Genomic DNA, 12,784 nt, shown 5'->3' with positions numbered 1-12,784 from the left:
ACCCTAAATTGTGATAAGTTGTTATTAAATTAGGTAATGTAATCGTGAAATTGTTTAGTTGTTGTTTACATGGCTGAAAGTTGTTGAAGTACCTAATAGTTGATTCAAAGCGCACAGTCATTGAAGGTAATTAGATTAGCTACTGTAAGCCTGACCATCTATTGTATGTGGTAAATATAATTAATATCATTGTAAAATTCTTTATTGAATTGTTTAGATCAGTAGATATGTTTAATTTATATAGGTTCTTTCAAACATACATAAGGACTACATCCTTTTTGGTTATTGAAGGTTTTAGTTGGTTTTGTCCACTTTTTGGAAAACTGGCCGGTTTTAAGCGGTTCACATCCTTCTTCGGTTCAAACCTAAACTTGATCTGGTTATACTATCGGTTCGAATGGTTCGTCGGTTTAATAGGCTGAACCGGCAGATCTGGTCTGATTCTTATATGGTTTTATGTCATAATTAGTGGTTTTACATTAAAAAAAATGTTTAATTAATTTGTCCATTCTTTTAATTTTTGCAAATCTTCTATCAGTTCCATATAATTATTTTTTTTTAGTTCTCTTTGTCAAAATTTGTTTTTTTTTTTCAATTTCTTCAATTATGGCTTTGTTGATAGTGATTTGGTCAATTGTATCGCGAGCTATTTACAATAAATAATGTGATGCATGGATTGAAGTCAGAGAAAAAGAAAGGCTTGGTAGCGAATTAAGAGAAAAAATTGTGCAATGACTGAATTAAAGTTAAAAACAACAATATATGCGAAATTGTTTTGTTCATTTTCATACTTTATTATATTTGTAATGTTTACCTTACATGTTCATTCTTAAATAATTAATTGAATTTTTATTACATGAATATTTTCTTTTCTATATTTGGTTGTTGAATATATCTTTGCATAAGTTTGTCTTATTTTAAATCAAAATGGATGATATAGACCAATCAGAAATATATGATCCTTCGATAAATTCATTCAGTCAAGTTGGTTCTGTTATTGATCATCCTCTGTTCTTGCAAAGTGAGATACAAGGTACGCTCTCTTTCTTAAATCATATATTATTGAAGAATAGTAAAATAGACTGCTTATTTATTTAGTGTTAAAACATCTGACTGTGATTATGTCGTGAGATGTTATTCAGTAACTGTAAAATAGAAATAGTGTTTTGTGATATATTCTCCTCACAAGATTCAAATGAGTCAAGTATTTAGTCTATATAATATCTTTATGCTAATGGTTTATTCATGATGTGTTGAATCTATTTCGTGTCATATAATTCAGATGAGGTTCTTTTATTGTTGTGTATATTTTTCTCAATTTTATGTCTACTAGGTTGCCTTGATGTTGGTGACCCTAACTATGAATGTTCAATTTGTGGCGCGTGTTTCTGGTTATTAGAACGTGTTGAAAGTGAGTCTACAGTTAATCGTCCTATTTTTACTGTTTGTTGCTCAAAGGGAAAAATCCAGTTACCTTATCTTCAAAAGCCCCCAGATCTGTTATATGATTTGATCAATGGACATGATAGCAAGAGTTTGTATTTCTAAAAAAATATTTGATCTTATAACAGTATGTTTGCCTTCACGTCTCTTGGCGGTAAGGTATTGGATTCAGTGAATGATGGGAGGGGTCCACCGCAGTTTATAATAAGTGGTCAAAATTATCATCGGATTGGAAGTTTGCTCCCAGTTGCTGGTGAGAAGCCTAAATTTGCACAGTTATACGTATACGACACTCAGCATGAGATAATGCATAGGCAGCGAATTTTTGGGTATGTGTGTTTGAAACTTTGTTGTTTAGTGTTTTTGTTGTATTTTCCTAGTGTTTTATTGTTATCTGTATTGTGAATTAGGTTTATAGCTGTGACTTCATATATATACTGTGTTTTGTTCCTGTTATAATATGCTATTAGTTATTTTTTGCTAATAAAAAATTTTTAATATCAAAATATGTTACAATGGTATTTCTGTGTGGTTTTTAAATATATTTTTTTTGGTTAATATATTTTTGTTTTAGGCAAACATCTGAGATAGATAAAGAGTTGATAACTGAGTTGTTGCAAATGATCGATACTCATAATGTCATAGCACAGTCTTTTCGAAGAGTTAGAGAATTCTATGAGTGTCATCCATCTGAGTTATTCGCAACGGAACGTTGATTGAAGAATGTACAGTGCTCCCTCTTGCGATGAAGTTGCTGCTTTGATTGTTGGAGATTTTGATTCGTCTGACCATGGTCGTGACATTATTATTCGATCTACTGGTGGTCGGTTGCAACGTATATATGAAACTCATGCTCTGTATTGGCCCTTACAGTATCCTCTGTTGTTTCCATATGGCGAGGATGGTTATCATCTGAACATTGGTTATCGTGGTCAACAGCTCGGATATGTTCCTGGAAGGAGAACAAGAGTTTTCCTCAGGGAATTCATATGTTTTCGTCTCCAGATTAGGGAGCACGAAGATGGAATTATTCACAAGTCTAGGCGGTTGTTTCAACAATTTTTTGTTGATTGTTTCACGATGATTGAGTCGCAGAGGTTGTATGAGATTAGAATGAAGCAAAGTACAATTAGAGGAGAAGTCCTTCAAGGAATAGAGGAGGCTATGCGTCGTGGCGATGATGAGGCTTCTTCAATTGGGACACGAATCATTTTGCCTTCCTCCTTCACTGGTGGTAGACGTTATATGTTTAACCGTTGTCAGGATGCCATGGCGATTTGCAAACATTTTGGGTATCCAGATTTGTTCCTCACTATTACGTGTAATCCAAATTGGCCTGAGTTTCAGCGGTTCACGGAGCGGGAGCGAATTCCGATCGCTGATCGTCCTGATATCTCTTGTCGTGTCTTTCATGCCAAGTTGAAGTGCCTCCTTAGTGATCTCAAGGAAGGTGTGTTTTTTGGTCCACTTAATGCAGGTAAGTTCTTTTCTCGGTTAGCATTTCAACTTTTCTCGGTTAGCATTTCAATTTCTGTCAGTCGTGTTTGGACATGTAGTTGTCTGGCTTCTTCAGGATGTTTTTTGTATTTTTTAGGTATGTATACGATTGAATTCCAAAAAAGGGGTCTACCGCATGCACACATGCTACTGTGGCTTAATGCGGAAAGCAACTTACAAAGTGTTGAAATTGTTGATGAATTCATCTGTGCCGAGCTACCCAATCCCCAGAAATTTCCATCTCTTTATAATGTTGTCACCAAGTACATGATCCATGGTCCCTGTGGTCCACTTAGACCGAGTTCTCCTTGCATGAAAGATGGTAAGTGCTCAAAATTTTATCCGAAAAAATTCGTTGACCAAACGAGCTTTGATGAAGATGGCTATCCAATATATAGACGTCGTAATATGGGTGTCACAGTGAAGATCAATGATGTCGATATCGACAATAGATTTGTTGTGCCCTATAATCCACTGTTGTTAATGAAATACCAAGCTCACATAAATCTCGAGTTCTGTAACAAGTCAAACGTTTCAAGTATCTATTTAAATATGTTAACAAGGGTCCGGATCGGGTGACCGCAACTGTTGGAGAGATTGTTGGTGAATCTTCTCAGGTGGTTGATGAGATCAAACAGTATTATGATTGTCGTTATTTGTCACCGTCTGAATCCATGTGAGAATTTTGCTTACGATATTCATCAAAGATGGCCGTCGGTACAGGTTGACTTTTCACTTGCCCAACCAGCAATGTTGTATTCGATGATGCTGATATCACTACTCATGTTTATTGCGCAACAAAGATTTGTTGACGATGTTTACGGTTGGATGATGGCCAACAGGCGGTTCTCGGAGGGGCGGTCTCTAACATATGTTGAATATCCAAGCAAATTTGTCTATTGTTTGAGGAGCAGGGAGTGGAAGCCAAGACAAAGGGGATTTTCAATTAATTGTTGAGTTTTGCCCATCCCTCATCTGGTGAACTTTCTACATGCGGATGCTTTTGAATGTCCAGAGAGGTTGTACTAGCTTTCAAAGTATAAGAACCGTGAATGGTGTTACATATGATACATTTCAAGAGGCATGTTCCGCCATTGGATTCTTGATAGATGATAAAGAGTATGTTTCTGCTATTAAGGAAGTCGCCGAGTTAGCGTTGGCTGCGCAGCTAAGGAGGCTTTTGTGATGTTGCTGTTATCTAGTTCCATGGGAAGACTCTGTTAGTTTGGGAGCAACTTGGACTTATTGTCTGATGATTCTTTACCGTAGAAGACACGAGCTGCAATATCCTGGGTAAGATTTTTGTTTGTCGTGACTTTTATTACAAGACAGGTAGGCACACGCATCCACAGTAGAGAAGTTATATATGGTGCTAATATTTATTAATTATTGTTGAACGTAGATCTTACTATGAGTCAAGACGAGTTACAGACGTTTTGTTTGTTGGAGATGAGAGACTATTGCAGAGTAATGGAAAATCATTGAGAAATTATGCTGGCATGCCGTTCCTAATAACTCTTTAGTCTCTCAATTTAGCAATTTGATGCTGCTGGTGAGTTGCAGTATGATACTGTTTCTTTGTCTCGTGAGCATGATGCAGATCTCTTAAAGTTAAATGAAGAACAGAGGGTGGTCTACGATAAATTATTGACTGTGTTTCGAATAAGAAGGGTTCTTTTTTGTGTACGGGTTTGGTGGCACTGGAAAAACTTTTTTATACGAGTTTTGTCAGCTAGATTGCGATCTGAGAAAAAGATTGTTATCAATGTTGCTTCTAGTGGTATTGCTTCTCTATTGTTACCTGGTGGTAAGACGGCTCATTCTATGTTCAATATTCCTGTTGATCTGACTGAAGACACTGTTTGCCGGATTAAGAAGGACAGTCCAAAAGCTGAGGTATTTCGGTTGGCCGATTTGATTATTTGGGATGAGGCACCGATGACTAACAAATTAGCATTTGAAGCGCTTGATAGGACGTTGCGTGATATAATAGTTTCAGTCTCTGATAGGAATAAAGATTTACCTTTTGGTGGGAAGGTGGTCGTTCTGGGTGGTGATTTCAGGCAGGTGTTGCCAGTTATTCCAAAAGGTTCGCGTGCTGAGATTGTCATGGCTTCCATAAATTCTTCTATCATTTGGAAATATTGCGAAGTTTTGCGATTGACAAAAAATATGAGGTTAGCAACCGGATCGGAACAATCAACTGCTCAGGAGTTAAGGTCGTTTTCAGATTGGATACTTCAAATCGGTGAAGGTCGATGTGGAGCAGTGGTCAATGATAAACTTTTTGTTGATATTCCTTCTGATCTAATCATTCCTGTCTTGGAAAATCCAGTGGAAGATATTGTAAATACAATCTATCCGAATTTGGTTCAGAATTTTTGTGATCCAAGTTTTTTCCAAGATAGGGCAATACTTGCTCCGACTGTCGAAAATGTTGAAGAGATAAACAATTATATAGTTGACTTGTTGCCCGGTGAGGAGAAAAATTACCTCAGTGCTGATTCGATATGTGGTAGTGATGCTTATTCTGATGTTGATGTTGATTGGATAACTATTGAATTCTTGAATCAGATTTTGTGTTCTGGTCTACCTAATCATTTGTTGAAGTTGAAAATAGGCGTGCCTATTATTTTGTTGAGGAATATTGATCCGGCTGGGGGTTTGTGTAATGGGACTCGACTTGTCGTGCGAGATCTAGGGACAAATGTGATTGGTGCTGATATTGTTTCTGGTAGCAATGTTGGGGATAAAGTTTTTATCACTAGAATGAATATGATTCCTAGTGATACGGTTATACCGTTTAAATTTCAACGTCATCAATTTCCGGTTTATCTGTCGTTTGCAATGACAATCAACAAAAGCCAGGGTCAGACATTATCAACAGTCGGTTTGTTCTTGCGTCGTCCTGTGTTTTCTCACGGTCAGCTTTATGTAGCTCTTTCCCGAGTTAGGAATAGAAATGGTCTTAAGATTTTACTTTGTGATGAAGGATTATTTGATGCTGCCAGGACTGAAAACGTTGTATTTAAGGAAGTTTTTGATAAGATATAATGTATTTTTTTGTTATATGATTCAGTTTTAACTGTGTAATTTATAGTTTTGATTTCGTGTATATGTTCTTTGTAGAGGGACATCTTCTTTGGGGTATTTTTAAAATTGTCTCAAGCATTTCGTGTGCACTAGATGCATCATTCTTTATGAACCATTCGTTTCTATTAAATGAAAATTAAAGGATGTTGTGAAAGAAAAGTATTCATACGTTTTATAAATATATAATATATTAGTTGGAGAAAAAGAAGTATACGTTACCAATAAATATATAAATAAATAAATTGCATAATATATACTGTATTTAAAAGAAAAAAAGAAAGAGTACTCCGAATCAATAAATTTCACGCGACTAATCATCAGTATCGGAATAACTGGTTTAAATTGCATAATATATATTGTATTTATAAATATGGGATACTGTATAAGTAGATAATTGTTCTTTTGTGGATAAATTTGATGATTTATATTTTCATATTTTATTTTAATTTTTTTTTACTTGGAAAAGCTATTTTTTAAATACAGTTATTTTGTTTGATATGAAAAAGATATGAAAAATGTATTTCATTACGTGGTTTTGAAAATATTCAATTTTATTAAAAAACTTAGTTATTTACTTTTTCTAAGTGGATATTGTTTTTTACAAAAAAAAATAAAGAAACTATATCTTTAATATATTAATAAGAATAAAATATGACCTGTTTATTAATAAAAAATAATTATTTATCTTTTCTTAGAAAAAAAACGTTAGATCATATGAATGCAGATTTTGATTTTGCTCGGTCAAAAAAATGTTAATTATAATCTAATTATATATTTTGTTAGGAAAAAAATTTCTTTGTGCTTTCTCTTTTTTATTTTTTTTATTATTGTTTTTGTTTTAATAATTAGGTCAAATTCTAATTTCATGTTTAATATTTTAAATATTTTATTTTAGTGCAGAATAATTTTACACCATTTTAGTATTATTTCAATCTTAAAATTGGTACAAATTTTATGTATTAGGAAATATTTTGTATTAGACTATTCAGATTTAAAGTATTTAATTATGTAATAAAATGTTATGCATTTATTATAGTTTATTGATGTTCTTTTTTTATATTAACCTTTGATTTCTATATAATGTAATCAAATGGTCTATATAAATGTGGGATATTGTATAAGTAGATAATTGTTCTGCTCATTTAAAAGATACTCTCTTTTTTAGTGGATAACTTTGATGATTGATATCTTCATATTTTATTTTAATTTTTTTTTTTTAGTTTAAAAAGCGATTTTTTAAAATATAGTTATTTTTTTTATATGAAAAGGTTATTTCATTACATGCTTTTGAAAATATTCAATTTTATTAAAAAAATTACTTATTTACTTTTTTTATTTTGATATTGTTTTTTCGGAAGAAAAAGATAATCAAAGTATATTCTTAATATATTAATAAGAATAAGATATGAGCATTTTATTAATAAAAATAATTATTTATCTTTTCTTATAAGGAAAAGTCAAATCATATCAATGTAAATTTGATTTTAAATTTGTCAATAAAATTTGATTTTAATGTAGATTATATCTTTTGTTAGAATAAAAATTCCTTGGTGCCTTCTCTCTTCTATTTTTTTTATTATTTTGGTTCTAATATTTAGGTCAAATTGTAATTTGATGTTTGATATTTTAAATAATTTATTTTAGTGCAGAATAATTTTTCTTGCGTTTAATATTATTTCACTCTTAAATTTGATACAAATTATTTGTATTAGGAAATATTTTGTATTAGGCTATTGAAATTTAAAGTAGTAAGTGTTGCACTAAAATGTTATACATTTATTAGAGTTTATCAATGTTCTTCTTTTATATTAAAATTTGATTTCTGTATAATATAATAAAATGGTCTATATAAATATGAGATATTCTATTAGCACATAATTGTTGTGCTGATTTAAAAAATATCCTCGTCTTAATTTATTACGTGGATTTGATGGTATTAAAATTTATTGAAAAACTTGATTATATGTTTTTTTAAATCTAATATTGTCTTTTCCAAATAAATTGAAAGAAACTATGTTGTTAATATATCAATTATTTTACTTAATCATTTTTGTTGAAAAAAAAATATTTTATAATAGTTAATACCAGATTTGAAATGCGAAAAAAAAGCAAGAAAAAATATCTTTAAAATAAATATAAAAAAACCTTCATAAAGTAAATTGATCATAACATTTATGTGACAATGGGATTTAACCAAACAAAATTGCTATAAGATGAGAATGGTTTATATTCTCTAACACTAAACAATTTTGATGGACTATATGACTACTTAGACATAAGAACATGAGATAAAATTTAATCAATTTATTTTTTATCAAGATCTAAAAATCAATAAATTTTTTATATTTCTAACATATATATTTAAGTAATAAATATATTATTAGTAATGAATTTTTTATAATGTCATATGTCAATTTTTTCTTAGTACCTCTTAACATACTTGCTTGGAGGATTATGTTTTTATTAATACAATCCTCTCCATTTAGCCATAACCCTAACTAAAGTTAGATAATGTGAGTTTGGTTAATTTTTTTTTCCCAAATTCATCACTTTCTCCCTAAAAGACCTTGGAGCTCAGCGCATCTTCTTCATCCCTAAGCTGAGTGCATCCGTCGGAGCATTTCCGTGTGGGCTCCGTTGCTGAGGTTTCTTCTTCTCTCGTGGGTTTTGGAGACATGCAGGGAAGGTATGGATATCTCTGCGATTCCATTCGATTCTACCACGAATGTGTTCTTCTGTCGGTTGCGTGTGTTCTCTCTCCCCAAGGTTCCTCTTTCTGTCTCTGTCTTGGTCATACGGCATTTCTCCATCTCCATTTCTGTGATTTAGATAGCAGATGTCGGCACCGCAATTCAAGAGGTATATGTGGTCTAAATTCCATTCTCCTCCTTTTGAAGCGTTATGGTTTCCTTCTCCAGTTTCAATTCCTTTTTTCCTGATAATTGTTACTGTTTTTCTTATGCATCGTTTAGTTTTTAGTTGTTTGGTTTCTGATCTAATCATGGTGATTGTTACTTTTTTTTTTCAAATCAATGGTTCTCACATATGTTTGTGCGTTTGGTGTTTCGGGAAAATAATTTTCTTCTTTGGGTTTTGCTGAGTAATATTTATATGATGTTCTTACTTCTATTGGACTGAAGTTTACTGTAGTGTTAGGTATACTTGACTCATGAAATTCTGTTCTTGCTTTATTGTGAATTGTCAAATCAGCAATATGTGGTAGGTACTTGGTAATTTGTAACATGTCTCTTCCCACATTGTTTTTGCTCTTTTCCTATCAGTATTTGGTTACTTGTGATATCGTCCTAAATAATGTGTGTAGGGATATCAATCTATATATGCCTATTAGTCTATCTCTGTCCCATATGTGAAGCTTTCATTGTAAGCTTTAGTGTTTGTTAACTTTGGGAGTTTATAACTCCAACTCCTCTGTTTATCTTCTCTTATTGGTTTTGAAAATTTCTCTTTATATTTTCTTCTTTTGGTGTTGTTGTTCTATATATGTTGGGAATGAATAATCGTGTTGATTTGGTGGAGAAAATCACTCCGTGGAGGGAATCATGGAAAGTGCATGTTAAAGTTGTGAAGTTGTGGTACCAGAAGAATACTACTTTGGATCCTTCTCAAAATCTGTTGCATATGGTCTTAATGGATGAGAAGGTCAGTTTTATTTTATTTTAGTATTTCCTTAAGTTGTTGCCACTTTTCATTTTTTTTTAAGTATGCTGAAGGGAATTTTTATTCTTTGTTGCAAACTGATATGTTTTTGTTGTTTTAATTTTTTTATGAATTGTTACTATGCTCTTTTCATTTTTTTTAAGTATGCTAAAGGGAATTTTTATTCTTTGTTGCAAACTGATATGTTTTTCTTGTTTTAATTTTTTTATGAATTGTTACTATGCTGCTTGGATACTGAAATTTGTTAATAAATTCAAAATAGTAACCATTTTTTTTAATTGCAGTTACACAAGATCCAAGCTACCATTAGAGATGAGCTTATATCAAAGTTTGCTGTGTCTCTAAATGAAGGTGATCTGTATTTGATGACCAATTTTACAGTTTTGCCAAACACTGGTTTGAACAGAGTGACCAAACATCGGTTCAGACTTTTGTTTCAATACAAGACCTCTGTTGTTTCTGTGGTCTCTCCAAGGATAACTCATTCCGGGTTGTGTTTTACATCAATAGATGAAATTGATCAAATGACAAAGGATCACAATTTCCTTATTGGTTTGTACAAGTTTCTTGCTCTACCTTTTAGTATCATAGTATTCTGTTTTACCAAGTGTGCTTTCTGATTCAAAATTGTATATATTTCAATCTAATTATTAGACTTTGTTGGGATCATTACTGGTGTTCGAAAAGAAAGAGATGTAGCATCATATGGGAAGCTCATCAAAGCAGTTGTGCTAGAAGTTTTTAGTCATGGGTAATATGTCTTTGAGTTTCTCCTATATCAATAGTTATGTTCTATGCATTCAATTTTTTTTTTTTGTGTTCCAGGCTTTATGTTTATAACAATAAATATATAGTTACATCCTTTTGATCTTTTGAAAGTTATTTCTCTAGGAAAAAGGTCCAATGCAATGTGTTTGGAAATGCTTGTGATCTCTTGGAATATGAAAACTTACAAAAATATCCAAGATCTCCGCTGATTGTCCTTGAGTCTTTTAAAAGCAAAGCAATTGAAGGTTAGTTTCAGGCATATTCAGGGAATTTTTACTCTAATATTTACTTTTCTGAAATCTGATGTTTTCAGTTTAATATGGTTTGAGGCTAATAGAGTAGTATTCTTGCATGCAGGTGGAGTAATTCTACAGAATGTGATCAATGTCTCTAGATTATTCATTAATCCAGACATTCCTGAGTCTGTTGAGTTCCTAAGCAGGTTAGTTTTGATAAGAGTTTTGTAGATCTACAAGCTGCTTTGGTTATTTAGTTGGTATTCATGTATATATTTTGTGTTATGAAGATTAGTTATTGTGTCTTTTATGTAGATTTAGTGTAGCCAGTTATGGATTCTCAAGACTTGTGACCAATGACCTTGGATACTTAATTTCTAAAGTTGATGGTGATTATTTCAATCCCAAAGAGATCAGTAGTATTCAAGATCTTGATGTAGATAACAGGGTACTGTTTTAGATTGGCAAACTCTCCATTTAATACTTAAACTTCAATTTCTTAAACATGTGTGTTCGGATTTATATAATTGTTTTTATAATTTTACAGGATACTCATTACTTTGTAATTGGGACAATTAAGGAAGTTATGGATGAACCAGATTGGTGGTACTACTCATGTGTATGTGGTCATCCTGTTGTTGACCATGAGGATCTCTACCTTTGTGATGCTTGTTGGTCATGTGTTGAACATGTTATGCTCAAGTAAGGTTCATATGTAACTCTACTATTCAATGCATTAATTCTCAATCTTTTGGATTTTTGGTTGGTTCTCTCTTATGTGTCACTCTATGTGTTGTTAAGCAGCTTTAATTTATTGGTTTTAGTTATCATTCTTGGTTGTTAATTGTGTTAGGTATAGGATTCGGGTAAAGATTCACCATGCTGGGTGTGATGTTTTGTTTGTTCTGCTTGATAATGCGGCAACAAAACTATTTGGAAAAACCTGTTCTGAAGCATTTCTCAGGATAGACGAAGAATTCCCTGTTGATCCTAGTGTGCTTGCGGTATCAACTCTTTCATATTGAACCTCATTTAATATTTATTATATATTTTTTTTTCAAGTTTATTGATTCTTTTATATTGAACTCTCAAGGTCTGTCGGTCATATTCTCCACAAATGTTTGGTGATGTTGTTGGAGAGGATAAAGTTTTCAAGGTTGAAATTCTTCCTACAGTTGATTCAGATTACTCCGGGTCCTTTAAAATTGTAAATGTCTTTAGTGATAATTCTGAACCAGCTACAACTGATGATTATATGAATGTATGATTTCTCACTCTATGTTACAACATGTTCATGCATTTTTCTTTTTTCTGAATCAACGGATTCGATACTTATTCTAACCAAATTATCCCAGGCAAGGCTTCATGATCCGATTTTTCCACCAATCTACGATGCCTATTTGCAGTATGGAATTGGGGAAGATTACAAGACTCAAGTAGTTTGTGATAATTCTATTCAATCAGAAAGTATTGAAGATATTATTACTGATCTTATTTCACCTAATCGCTGCTATTCTGATGTTGAGAATGTATGTTTTTTTTCCCTCATTTCTGATAAAATCTGTTGGTTATTTCTTTTTGTTATTCTTCTTACATGATTTGCTAAAAAGTCAGTAATTGATAGTTTTGTAAATTATTTGAAATGCTGTATTAATTTTTTCTTTGCTGGCAGGGTGGTTTTGTTTTTATTCTTGGAACTATATCATCTGTTTTCAAGAATCATAAGTGGTGGTTCTCAACTTGTTTATGTGGTTCTCTTGTGTCAGCTAATAAACAAATTTTATCATGTGATCTATGTCAGCTTAAATGCATTGATGCTGTCCCAAGGTGTTTTGTTCTTTAGTTTTATTCTGTTTTCCTAATTGATTATCATTTCATGTTAACTCAAAATTTCCTTGTTTTTTCTTGGTTTTCAAGATTCTGCTTGAAGATTGTAGTTTCTCATGCCAATGGCAACAATATATTTGTTCTCAAAGATCGTGAGGTTGTGCAACTGATAAAGACAAGATGCTCCACCTTTTTGGATAATCACCCAGAGTTGAATCAGGTTGTTATCTAGCTATGGTTTT

The 12,784-nt window shown here is 32.2% G+C and overlaps 1 protein-coding gene across 1 annotated transcript; it reads left to right on the top strand.

Annotated features, from left to right (window-relative positions):
* The first annotated feature begins 2,166 nt into the window (after positions 1 to 2,166).
* On the top strand, positions 2,167 to 5,994 carry LOC130980894 (uncharacterized). Its single transcript, XM_057904539.1, has 7 exons — positions 2,167 to 2,920; positions 3,038 to 3,396; positions 3,504 to 3,616; positions 3,744 to 3,834; positions 3,956 to 4,122; positions 4,343 to 4,437; positions 4,541 to 5,994. The coding sequence occupies exons 1-7, from the start codon at positions 2,167 to 2,169 to the stop codon at positions 5,992 to 5,994; spliced, it is 3,033 nt and encodes a 1,010-aa protein (XP_057760522.1).
* The last annotated feature ends 6,790 nt before the right edge of the window (positions 5,995 to 12,784 follow it).

Source organism: Arachis stenosperma, chromosome 5 (genome assembly GCF_014773155.1).
Source record: "Arachis stenosperma cultivar V10309 chromosome 5, arast.V10309.gnm1.PFL2, whole genome shotgun sequence".
NCBI lineage: Eukaryota > Viridiplantae > Streptophyta > Magnoliopsida > Fabales > Fabaceae > Arachis > Arachis stenosperma.
The sequence above is the reverse complement of the archived record's forward strand: the minus strand, read 5'-3'. Positions and strand labels throughout refer to the sequence as shown.